General features: G+C 41.2%; 2 protein-coding genes and 1 long non-coding RNA gene across 4 annotated transcripts; 1 reads left to right on the forward strand and 2 right to left on the reverse strand.

Annotated features, from left to right (window-relative positions):
• Positions 1-321: 321 nt before the first annotated feature.
• LOC5509831 (uncharacterized protein C12orf56) lies at positions 322-6,248 on the reverse strand. The gene is made up of 11 exons (XM_032378780.2): positions 5,759-6,248; positions 4,297-5,088; positions 4,148-4,218; positions 3,497-3,635; positions 3,095-3,201; positions 2,527-2,616; positions 2,168-2,315; positions 1,663-1,737; positions 1,148-1,225; positions 765-943; positions 322-628 (listed from the first exon to the last, which is right to left on the reverse strand). The coding sequence occupies exons 1-11, from the start codon at positions 6,008-6,010 to the stop codon at positions 505-507; spliced, it is 2,055 nt and encodes a 684-aa protein (XP_032234671.1). The 5' UTR covers positions 6,011-6,248; the 3' UTR covers positions 322-504.
• Positions 6,249-6,920: 672 nt separating this feature from the next.
• LOC116616797 lies at positions 6,921-11,655 on the reverse strand. 2 transcript variants are annotated; one of them, XM_032378840.2, is made up of 2 exons: positions 11,061-11,655; positions 6,921-10,931 (listed from the first exon to the last, which is right to left on the reverse strand). In XM_032378840.2, the coding sequence occupies exons 1-2, from the start codon at positions 11,509-11,511 to the stop codon at positions 10,651-10,653; spliced, it is 732 nt and encodes a 243-aa protein (XP_032234731.1). In that variant the 5' UTR covers positions 11,512-11,655; the 3' UTR covers positions 6,921-10,650. The 2 variants fall into 2 exon arrangements, with proteins under 2 accessions (XP_032234731.1, XP_048585341.1); XM_048729384.1 differs by having other exon boundaries at positions 11,061-11,291.
• Positions 11,655-12,456, forward strand: LOC116616798. Its single transcript, XR_007312057.1, has 2 exons — positions 11,655-11,775; positions 11,914-12,456. It is a non-coding gene; the product is annotated as an uncharacterized LOC116616798 (long non-coding RNA).
• The last annotated feature ends 623 nt before the right edge of the window (positions 12,457-13,079 follow it).

A 13,079-nucleotide genomic window follows, 5' to 3' on the forward strand; every position in this document is an offset into this window, starting at 1 on the left:
TTTTTCTCTCTACTATTTTGTATTTCTTTTATAAAAATTAGGCGTGGAGAAAGAGAATTCATCAAGAGAGCATGCGCTTTTGGATTCATTAAAACATAGGCACTATTCAGGTGCGGATCCAGGATTTCAAAATAGAGGGTGGAGAATGGCATGAATTTAGGCCCCTAAAAGATAAATTGAAAACCGTAAATAATTTGTAAAAAAAAACACGTTTATTTAAAACTGACTCTATTGAGAGAAATTCATCAGATTCTTCTAGTTCCTCACGGATTTGCATACGCAATCTTTTTTTCTTATATGACCTAATGATTTCCACACTCGTTTGAAATTTATGTTCTTTTTTATTCGTTCTACACATTTCATTTCTGTACATATTTACAATAGCATCAATTGATACTGTAATAAGTTTTACGAAATATTTACTCTCTCTGGGGTAATATTGCATAAAATAATCGTTTAGTCATTTGCATTGTTGTGACATCAATCGAGGCCTTGGTCATGACGTCATCTGAACGAAGCCTTGGTCTTGAGAATTGCGTCACTAACATGCGACAGCAGTGACAAAGTAGGCATGGTCAGCGGAAACTGAATAGGCAATTTCTTCTCTATATGTCTTTTGATGTAGTACCTAAAATTAATGATCATAATCCATTAGTCTGTTTGAAAATTTCTCTTGCACTACAACCACATCCTAGTAAATACAGATTGGAAATTATAAAGTTCAAAGTAGTGAATGGTTTTATTCCTCAAACAAGTGAAACTACCTGAATTCCTCTGAGTAGGACCTGGGGATAGCCGAGGCCATGGGGTGGCTATACTCAAGAAGGTTATGCAATATGTACAGCTGACGATAGACCAGTACTGCGCTTTTAGTAGAGAGCGGCTTACGGTCCGATAACACCACTGACATCTGCCTGTCCATCATCCGCTTGACAAACGCTTCCTGAAAATAGCGATGAATCAACCAGTCAATTAGACATTCAGTCAGCCAGCCTGCTCGACCGCCAGTAGTGATGCGAATAAGTTTAGCCCAGAGCCTCTACCAAGTGCCCAGCGGAGCCACGGGATACACTGACACACCTGCTCAACTCCATTGCTATGAATATGGATGACATCAATATAATAATAAAATATACACTGAACTTACCGCCTCACGGTGCGTGTCGATAATCTTTATCAACCAAGAAATGTTGATTGTGTTATTCTCAATTTTGAACACGCTTGACTACAAACAAGAGAAGACTGAATTACAGTATATTCCAGATACTTTTGGCTTTCTTATCACCCTCTGTATATTAAACAACTACACAAATACTTCTTCAAAACATCATCACCATAGCCACTACATACCTGTCAACCGAAAATCTCAAGGCTTGAGATTTTTTTTTGGGGGGGTGAGGTATAATCTTGCAGGCGTTTTCCTTATAGAAAGCTCTCGCGAACAATCAACTTATAGATCTCACGAGGGTGTTATTACACTGCACAAGGGAATTATGTTTTAAATAAGTTAATAGAAAATAGGCAAAATTATGATTTTCCATTAAATAACTTTTCAGAAGCGATGAAAATCGCTAAAAGGCAGGAGGAGACTCCCGCCTAATGCGGGAGAGTTGACAGGTATGCCACTATCATCATCATAATTTTTTCATATCATCAACTCACCTGGTGGACAGCTGTGAGAATCTCGTATATCACTGACGTCACGCAATCCAAAACCTCATTTAAAAGTTTCGCTGTCTGAAAAGAATTTTACCAGCATTATCGTCATCAAGCTCATGGAGACCTTAATAAAGTTGCCCTCTGGAGTCCCTTACATACAAGCAGACAAATAAAAACAAGTCGCACGGTTATTCAAAACGCTGGCATTATTTTTCGACATGCAAACAAAAAATAATTTGCCGTTTTGTTTTTATTCGCATTTGACTGGTTGATTTGAGATTTATTGCAATAAGTCGCAAACGTACACGCTATACAAGCTATATACGCAGACTACCCCTCCGTAGCCTGAGTATCATGTGATTTACTTTTTCCTTAACAAAAAAAGGAAGGCCTGACACCGTTCTCGCCGCGAAGCTCGGAGCCTCTAGTACCCAGGGTACTCAGGCCTTCGAAAAATGCTAGATCCAGAAGTTGTTCCTTGTGACCTCGCCCCAAGCCTCCTCCCTACCTCGTCTTCTTCGGCTGCTTGACGCACGTCACCATTGGGCCCGTAGAGTAGCAGTTGGGCGGCTGGGGAGATTTTGGATTCTGATGATTTGCGTCCTACACAAGGCGTGGCAATGACGTGCTCTAAAAGATCCCTAAGTGTCTGACCCCTGAAAGATAAATCAAAGGGGTTGGGTTTACCAATTAAACTATTCTATGACATCTGAATGCATTTGTGTATAGCATTGCTGTTGCTTGAGGCACAGCTTGGATAAATGAGATGAGGGTAGCTGGGGGGGGGGGCATTTCTGAAAAGACGCTAGGTGCCCTTTAACCCTCTCGCACCCAGGGAAAGATTGGTCTTGAAACCTTTTTACTCACTTGTGGGCCTTAAGAACGTTCAATCTGGACTGCAAAATTTCGGTTTCACGGAACATGCATACCAAGGTCTCCAGCAGAACGACGATATAGCTATGAAATAAGATGACAGGGAAACGTTTTGCTATCAGACATTTTTAAACACCTTAAATATCTTAACACGCTCAATTTTTGGGTTTAACTTGTCTTTAAAAATAAAAGTCATAGACATCTTTTTCGACAGCATTTGTTAATGATATCATTATATATGCTATAATGGCCCCATTCCTGGGGGAAGGGGCACTCATCCCCTATTTGGGTATTAGGGTGCTGCCGATGCTCCGTAACCCTGACCCTGTCGAGGACAAAAAATAGCTCAAATAACATCGTCACCTCAATTGAATAGGGAGCATAACTTGTGAGTTTTTTTTGGCTCTTAACGTTTAACCATGTCTTCAAGTGTTTGCTGCAACTTGTAAATATTTGCTGTGTCTAACAAATTCTACTGAAAAGTAATACTTTTTTGTGTCACAGAAAATTAAACTGGTCGCTTTTAGCAACAAAAGCAAACTAAAAGAGCGGCTAAACTTACTCAAACTCGTCAGCTCGATTATTCCCCCTTTGCCTTGAGCGAGTGCTGGGAGATTCAGGAAGATACATCTTTATTTGGTCCACAATGAAGTTAAATAATTCTGGAGACTAAAACATGTAAATACTTTGGTTAAATGTTGATCTAATCGAGTGCTATGCAGTATATACACTTTGTAATATGATGAAGAAGGGGCCGACACCCCTCATCCGTCCCCACTTCAGTTTGGTGCCTCCCATCCCACCCCAAATCCTAATAATTAAGTTCAATCTGCTCCAAAGCATAAATTTATTGTTTTGGTTAGAGAGTGGTTCTCCCATGAAACCACCCCTAGATCAACTACATTAACCTTAGCCCAGCGAAATACAAAAGAGGGTTCTGCTAGTAGGGAAAATGTAACCCTACCTTCCAGAATAATTTCTTGAGGGAAAAACTTTTCTGTGCTGCTGTAAGAAGTTCGTTGATAAGGACAAAGTTTTTTTCCATGTGGTGAGACTGAAGAATTTCCGTTTTTAGTTGATTGAATAAAGTCAATAGCTCAGAACTGGAAGAAAAATTATTTTGTGTTAGATCAAGATTGATTGGGTATTTTTTTTAAAAATCACTGAAACTGGCTTGTTGCAGGGTAAAGGAAACAAGTGGTGGGAAAACAAATGTGTGTGTGTGTTGGGGGGGGGGGGGGGGGGGGGGTGGAAGTGCCCTAAAATTTACTTGTACCAAGCCCCCCCCCCCCCACAAACACATATTTTGAAGCCTGCTTACAGATCTAATATTAAAGCCATATTGTCACCAGTTTACTTCCAGAGGTCTGAGGGAAACTTCATCCATTAAGAGACAAAAGAATCTATTAGAATCCGAGATATTTAACAGGCCATCTGCTCTAAATTATCAATCAAATCTTCAAAGAATCTTCCAATAGACACTATTTTTAAATATTTTTTGTGTTTTCCTTAAAAATCATCGGAGACTGTTACATATTCGACCGGAAGTTAACTGGTAACAATGTGGCTTTAAGAAGAAAAAAAAAACTGTGTGACTATATGGGTGAAAACTTACTTATCAATTATAGAAAATCTTTTGGCAGAAGATGAAGATGAGATTTCTTTCCCACTTTGCAAGGTTGATTTCTGTAAGAAAAACAAAAAAGAAAATGCATTGAACTATAACTGGGCTATCAGCAACAAAAATAAAAATACAAATCATACCAGGATACAGTTATTCCAAGAACTTTTCAGGAATGGAAACATTGGAGATTGCTTCTCCAAAATGTATATATCCATCTCATCTATATTTCCACCACTTGAATCATGTCCAGTATTTGCTGAGAATTCCCTGTCAGCCACGCCTTCTGAAGACTCGTTACTACTAGTGCGGTGATGTTTCCTTGTTCTCCATGATCTGGGGTCAGGAGATGGTACGCGAAACCTTTCATAAGGCTCCAATGGGTGCAAGTCCATCTGAGGAGAAATTGAGCGAAATGACAATTCTAAATCATTACTGCTTGAGCTAGAATCAAAGGTATCTGATTCTTGCTCTTGATTTCTCCTGTTCTTTTTCTGTCTTCTTCTGCTTGGGGTCTCTTTTCTATTAGATGGCGGAACTGGCAGTGGTCGTCCACAAACAGGAAGCAAACCCCTGGAAAAAGGGCCCTCTGATGGTAACTGCAATCTTTCTTCTTCAAGCATCTGACGAATGTTACCTTCTGATGCGCTTAATTTTAATTGACTAGCTTGTACTGCTAGGTGATTAGATGGTATCAGCTGAGTAGAATGTTGATCAGGAGCACCAGATGAGCCTCTTCGTGAAAATGTGGATGACCTGTTATTGTCGTCTCTTTGAAATAGTGCTGACGCTGTGAGCAAAGATGATTTTAAAGCTGTATTTGGTGAATAGTCCCCTATTGGTTGGGGAATAACTGGACGCTTCTTGAAAGTGACATGGATATGCTGGACTCTGTTTTTTAAATCTCCGCCAAGAAATTCAGCAATATCATGAATCTAAAAAAGATAAAATCAACAGATAATGATTACTGAAACATCAAAATTTTAAAATAATAAAAAAATCTGATGAACCGTTATAAACATAAATGACAGGAAGCCATTTAACAGTGTTTTGTAAGTAAAACTCTTATAACACCAACTTAATAATCTTGATAGACTGTCTGGACGGTAGTTTTTTTTTTGTGAGAGTTATATTAAGATGTTTGCACACAATGATCTATGTATCATAATTTAGCAGACAACCACAAAATGACAATAGCAACCAGAATACGTTCGCAGCGATGAAATTATATCTCTCCATAAATTGTGGTCGAGTAAAATAATGGGTAGCAGGTAAACCTGAGGCTCGATTGTATTATTTTTAGTCTATAACAATCGGGTCAAATTCAAGTCAAAATGGAATTCATAACATCAATAATCAGCTTTGAACAAATAGTAACATCTGCAATTTACCCAACGAACATTCGACAACAATATTTGGGGTAGAAGCTCATTTTTAAATATCAAAGCGAACCAAGGCAATCGACACCGTTCAGATTCACGTAACAGGAGGAGAAGGAAATTAAAGTACTTGAAATCATGGATATATTGAACACCTGGTTAGCTGAAATGCAAGTCAAGCCAAGCGAAAACAGATAATAAAGCTCCGATAATAATACAAGCTTACCATTTTTACTGCAGTGATCGTAGCTAAATCGACAGTCATGCGAATACCTTTAGCAACTTTAGGAGGGTTATCGATTATGTAGAGCATTTCTGCACCTAAAACTGCAAATTGGAATTTTTTGTTGAACCCATCAGCAACAATCACACATGGCTCGATAACCCGTATTCCCTCATATTTGTCTTGGGCAAGCGTTCGTTTGAGAAAGTTGTAAACCTTCTGGTATTTTTGCAAGCCATCCTCTAAGCCAGCCATGCGAGCAAAAAGTATTTCTCTGCTTTAATAGTCAACGTCCGGGCACTTCAACAGCTAATAAGCAGGGCGGATTTCCAACTTTTGGTGACTAATCATTTTACTGAACTTTCGCTATATTTCGGATTGAACTGTTTTGTTATTTTGCGGCTCTATTATGACGTAGGGAAAATTCTGGCCAATCACATTGCGATCACTAAAGGCTGTTCGTGACGACACATTGTGTTTTACGTCATCATGTAATGTTTTCATTTTAAAATTATTAAGTTAAATTATTAAATTATATAAGTTTTTACTCACATAGAAAAACACAAAGTAAGGTCTAAATTACCAAATTGAGCTGTAATTGGTATTATTTAAGTGATTTCTCAAAACTTTTAAAGAAATTTTGGAACTAAAAGATTTGAGTCAAAGTAGCAGATTACTTGTAACTATAAATATATTAGTAAACTGATAAAGAAAATTATAAAAATGCCAACAAAACCGGACAAAAAGATTTGCAAGATATTGCCAAATACTGACTGAAATGTAGCAATAGTAGCAAGAACCCTTCCACCATGATTGGGCTCCCTGTGCTGCATAATACGAGTACCAACACAGGATACCCCAAAATATAGCTAAAGCATAGAGCATTTCCCTGCTAGCAGAGGCCTCTTTTCTCTGTATTTCGCTGGGTTGGAGTTCGCGAGAAAAAGATACCTCTGCCATGGGTCGCAAGTTCGTTTAATCAAACCGCCGTCCACGATCGTGGACGGGAGATCCAGAGCGCATGCTCCGTTAATTAATTACTGGCCACTATTTGAGCCCACAATGACTAAGCCCGCATTCGAAACGGCGTCCTCCGTAGAAATATCACGCGACGAATTTTAAAAGTAGTCATTCAATGCCTTATCTTCATTCAGGATTTTCTCTCTTTTGACTAACGAGTTAATCTTCCGTTTACAAGTTTTGCAGCATATTCTACTGGAATTAGCTGATCTAAGTTTACCAAAAATTTTTGTAACATTTTCTTCGAGTCCAACTGTGCGATATTTACATTGAAGAAACTCGCCTGCCCAGATGTCTTGAAATGTATCCCACAAACAAGACAATACTCGTCTTTGCATATTGCATATTAGCATATTGACAGCTTTCGCGCGATGGTACGTGTTTTGGCACGTCAAGCTCGGTCGTTTAGAAACGCACACTGATGCGCAACGAAAACAGTTTCGACCCATGGCAGAGGTCTCTTTTCCTCGCGAACGCAAGCACAGCGAAATACAGAGAAAAGAGGCCTCTGCTAGCAGGGAAATAGAGCATATGAGAGCTATCCGAAAGAGATACCCAAAAGTTCATGTTGATTCGCATGGAACTCGTAAAGCGTAAGAAGCATTTTGCTTTATGAACTGGGACAAGTACTATTTTCAGGAATTATTTTGTTCCACGTACACCATCAAAATTAAGTGCCTTCAGCTGTTCAGCAGGCCACTGATAGCTACAAATAGCTACCAACAACTTTCCTACTCCTCCCTACAGAAAAAGGCCATTCACATTCTGTTAGTAATTGACATAATTCAACAAGTTTCTAGGTATCAATCAAGACTAGAGATAACTGAAATACAATATGCTGGCTTGAGCAATTAATCCCTTTAAGCTAGGTGCCCAAAGGGGGGTAAATTCCTCAACCCAACATAAACCACTGACACTGTTTTTTGTTTGGCATAAGAGAAGTTTATTATAAAATCACTACAAACTGATAAATGAAAAACTAAAATAATAATAATAAACCTCTCTGCCACCAAACCACCGGCCAAACAACAAAACAGTGCAGAAGGCCTAACTACTGGCCTGAATGGAAGCACGTAGCTGGGAAGCAAGCGCCAATTTTGATTGATTACTAAATTCTAAATACAATTTGTAAGAGTCACTAGCCCAATCACCATACAACTGTATCAATTCCCCTGGTACTCCGTGGTTAAACGCCCAAGAGGCACAGCCGCGTCGAAATGAGTGACCCCGATATGAGTCAGCATGAGCAACCCCCACTGAGCAAAGCGCCAGACGAAATTCGGTAACAAAACGGGACTTCGTCAAAGCAAACGGGCCTGAATGACCAAGCAATAAAAACAGCGGTTTGCGTGCAGAAGCGGGTACCAGGCGAATCATGTTGTTATAGGCAGCGACCGGACATAATAACGAGCCTGGAATACGTAACAGAGGAATGTGTAATCGACGCTGACCGAACTGAATAGTTTTTGTATGCTTAAACGTGACGATAAGCCCGTGTTCGTTACACAAAACATCACCCCGTGTGAGATCGCGGGTAGGATTAAATGCCTTAATAGAACGCGGTACGATATTAGCTATACGCGCCATAAGAAAAAATGCAAAGAGAAATGCGCAATACAATGTAGAAGAGTTAGCATCATGTTGAAAATCTACTGTTCGCGCAACTAGCAATAAAAGGCTAGGAGTTACCGGTGGAGCCCTCTGAGGTACATGTGGTATCCTACGGGAAACTCCCCGCAGGGCTAGGGATAAACTAAAATCCTTAGTAAATGCATAGTCATAACCGGCAAAAAGATGTAATAACTTGACCCCACTTAAATAATTACGAATCGAAGGTGGTGCAATCGAACGACTTAAAAACTGTACATAAAGACAGACCGTATCTATGTCTGCTGGTAATGGAGTCAAGTCAAAATATAAGCAAAATAGAAAAAAGGCCTTAAATTGAGTCTTTAAATTACTATATGTCCCTGTGCTATAAGCAGCTTGTAATGTCTGTCGTAGATCCTTTTGCAGAGAGGCCAAAGCCGAGGAATCGTGACAGCAACCTGATTGTCACAGCGCACGGTTAAACGGAGTCCCGTCCACCGTTGACCCCACAACTTAAGCGCCACCACAATAGTGAGAAGTTCCAAACAATTTATATCGAGGGACTGAGCAACAATCACATCCGGAAATGAAGCGTGGAAATATTCATTGTCACAAACGCCTCCACAACCAACCAGGCAAGCGTCTGTAGAAAAAACTTCCCCCGGAGAACTCCAAGAGGTAGTTTTAATCATAGATACTCCGTTGTATTCCCGCAGGAAATGACACCACCAAATAATATCCTTGCGAAATTCCGCGGTTAAATTAACGTGAAGATGATTGTATTGAACTGTTCGTAGCAGACTTAATAAGCGCGAGATAAACACCCGACTCTGACGAACACACTTTGAAACAAACACAAGTTTGCCAACTAGGGATTGTAACTCCCGTTTGCGAGCAGTTTTGCGGTTCCTCCAATCATGTAAGAGAAGCTCTAACTCCGCTAGCCGCTCAGGACTAACTGACAACGTAAAGGAATTCGTGTCTACCATCACTCCCAAACACAGCATGAGCGATGAAGGCGGACAAGCTTTGGAAACAGATTCGATCAGTCCCAGAGAGGAGAGAAGAGTCCCCAACTGCTCAAAATCGGAAGTCGCAGAGCTAGCCTCAGAAACCCCAATGAAATCATCCAAATAATTAAATAAAACTTTTCCTTGCTGTCGATGAATCCAAGCTACCGCTGAGGTGGCGCGCTGACATGCCTGAGCAGCAGAGCGTAACCCCATAGGTAAAACAGTGTCAAAGTAATAATGTCCATTCCAAATATACCCAAGTAAACGGTAATCGACGGGATCCACAAGAAACTGCCTATACGCCTGCCGCAGATCCCTCTTATAGAGAAAACAACCCGGGCCAAACTGCACGATCGCTTCCACAATGTCATCTATAGTGGGATAACAAGTCACGAACGGATCTCCCAGAAAACTATCACACGGAATACCATCATTTACTGAACCGCCCTTAGGCCAGCTCAAGTCCACAATTACCCTACGTTCTTCAGAATCTCGCTTGGGAACCGTGTTCAACGGTGAAGTAACAAATCCACCCCCGAAGGGAGGATCCGTAAACGGCCCAGCGACACGACCAAGCGAGACTTCACGTTGTAAATGCTCTGAAACTTGAGTCGCAAAATTGAGCGCACCCCGGTGAGTGCGAGCATCAAAAATAGGAACAGTATCGCCAGTGAAACCCACCGGCCAACCAAACTCCAGGAGATCACAAATCATTTGGTCGTCATAATCATACAACAAAGTCCTCCAAGTATCGATCTTTAGGGAACTTGGAACGGGCAGGCGAGAAACCACAAAGTTCGGGCGACCAGAACGAAAAACTAACTCATGTGCGTACAAATAAAAATCATTCGCCTGCTGAGAGTCACGAGGAAAGGCCGTGGAAAAACCACGACAGTCTAGAACACCAGCCTCCACCGGCTGAGGAAAACACACATCATGAATATAATCAGCGCCCGTGGAAAAGCCACGACAGTCAGGAACTGCAGCCTTTCGCGGCTGGGAGCAAGCATCAGCATTCAAAGCACAAAACGACATATCCGGAAATGAAGCAACAGTAACGGAAGGAACGCCCCCAATGTCTTGACCAAGGGCGAAGTTTATCAGTTTTTTGATTCCCCTGAAAGCGGACAATCAGATGAATCCTCTCTATGCGATTCCTGTTTTCTCGATTGTACCCAACAAGCCGCACAAATATGTTTTACCCATTTACGTTCGCCTCGGACGTAACCATAATGATCCTTGGTATGAATGCACTTCTCGCGTTGATAATCTCTACAAAACAATGTCGGCCCTGAACTGTAAGACTGCTTTTTCGGCGGTGAAAGTAGCTGACCATGGAGAGTTCTGCTTTCGAGGTGGGAAAAAGGAATCACCCCACTTCAATAAGCCACGTTCGATTTCAAGCAAAACCGCTCCATGGAAGGCAAGCACCGCCTCCCATTCGTATAGCTGTGCGTGGTACATCAGCGTTACCAAATGTTTGTGTCGTTCGGCGCGCTCGAACGAACTGATCTCTCGTAATTGTAGAATCTGTGCATACCCCGCCACGAATTCTGCCATGGTAAGACGTTCGTAAGTAATCTCCTGACTAGCACGAGTCAAGGAAAGAAAACGTTGCGGCCACAACTGTTTAACTACAACTTCTGAAGTTGGACGGTCTTCCTTGCCAGACTTCAACTGACCAGCTTTATTTGGCTTCCGTAACGGAGAGGAAGCCAGCGCACCCATATCAGCTTCCTCATCGGACTCACTGGATGCAATGGGCAGAACATGAGCCACACGTCGATCCGCCGCGTCGGCCAAGTCATCCATGGCTCTAAGCTCGGGCAAAGTAACCGTCGTCGCACGGCGCGGCGATACATCTTTAGAAGATCGCGACGACGAAGCAACGTCGGAGGGCGGCAAGTAATGGGACTGACGACTGCTAGCATGATCGGCCTTCAAACTGTGAACCTCGGCCGTGAGAGTTTGAACAGCGGCGGCGAGCGAATTCAACAGTTCGTCGTTCCGTGTAGGAGAATTGCCCCGAATTTCGGGAACGCCCCCAGGACCGTCACAATGTTTCCCTGGCACGCCAAAATCATGATCATTTACTGGCTTCTTGCAGCCTGGACATTTCTTTTCTCGCGGCATCGTAACAGTGGAAAAAACAATATGAGCTTGATATATAAACGTTGAAAAGAACAAAGAATTATAGAGTGAAGCTGTGAACGTGTGCTAGCAATCAAGACTAGAGATAACTGAAATACAATATGCTGGCTTGAGCAATTAATCCCTTTAAGCTAGGTGCCCAAAGGGGGGTAACAAAGATTCTAAGAGTTCTAGGATTATAAGGAGTTACAAAGATACTAAGAGTTCTAGGTTTATAAGGAGTTACAAAGATACTAAGAGTTCTAGGTTTATAAGGAGAGATACTAAGAGTTCTAGGTTTATAAGGAGTTACAAAGATACTAAGAGTTCTAGGTTTATAAGGAGTTACAAAGATACTAAGAGTTCTAGGTTTATAAGGAGTTACAAAGATACTAAGAGTTCTAGGTTTATAAGGAGTTACAAAGATAAAGAGTATTCCAGGTTTCAGAAGAAGTGGTCTTACCGTTATGCTATAGGAATCTGTTACACGCAAAGTTTGTTGTAGTTTATTAATGAAATAAAGCTGTTTATGCTTTATTTCTATATGAAATACGAATTAACTTTTTTTTTTGCTATGATTATTACATTTTTTAGGCTATAGAACACCTCGTGCGACCGACACATGCTTTAACTGTGGATTCACTGGAGTTGATAATGTAGATACTATTGTAGGGCCTATGATGACGGAGGAGGCAGATTTTGAGGAGCAGGCAAATAAAGAGCCAGATGGTTTGTGCAACAGTGAGACAGGTAGAACATTCACATATTAACGAAGGGGAACTTAACAGCGAACGGCAGTACTACGAAAATTTAGCCTTTAATAAAAGAATAGAAACACCGGACTCTAAAGTGTTTCCTATTGATAAGGATGGATACAAGAATCCTTTTTGAAAACAAAAAGGACAAAAAAGTACTTTATCGTGAAAAATAAAACTTTCGACCATTTAATATTGTGTTTGAGTCTTCCTTTATTTTAATTTTGCCGATAGAATGTCTGTAGAGCGAGTTTGAAGACCGCTTCGAATTGTGTTCCTTACTCTTTGACGGTTCTAAATAACGGTGGGAGGTTTTTAAAAGTCAAAACTCTTCATTTTGGCTTAAAATGGCGAAAATAAAAAAGGGCAGTGCATCGAGTTTTTTTCTCTCTGTGCACGGCTGTTGTGGCGAAAACGACTGTGTCGAACTCCACGCTTCGTTCATACTGTGCCGAGCATTTGCGGGCCGCTTGTCGCATAGCTTTTCAGGCTAAAAATCATCGCTTGGCTGTTCTAAATAATCGTCGAAATGTTTAAAAGCCAGAAACTTGTTATTTAGGCTAAAACTCGAGAAAATTGGAGACAGCCGGGCAGCTAGTTTTTTTTCCACCTTTACCGGAAGCCCTGCCAGACGATCAGGTAATAGCACGGGCAAACCAGACGAAATGTTCGTGTATCGAAGATTATCTTTAATTTGTGTACCGAATATAATTTATTAAAGTTGTTGTCATAGGGGGGGGGGGGGGGGGGGGCTGGGTAGTTTCAGTGAAACGGCCTGGGAGGCCCGGATCCCCCCTCCGGGCCTCCCAGCCCCGT

This window comes from Nematostella vectensis, chromosome 1 (assembly GCF_932526225.1).
Source record: "Nematostella vectensis chromosome 1, jaNemVect1.1, whole genome shotgun sequence".
NCBI lineage: Eukaryota > Metazoa > Cnidaria > Anthozoa > Actiniaria > Edwardsiidae > Nematostella > Nematostella vectensis.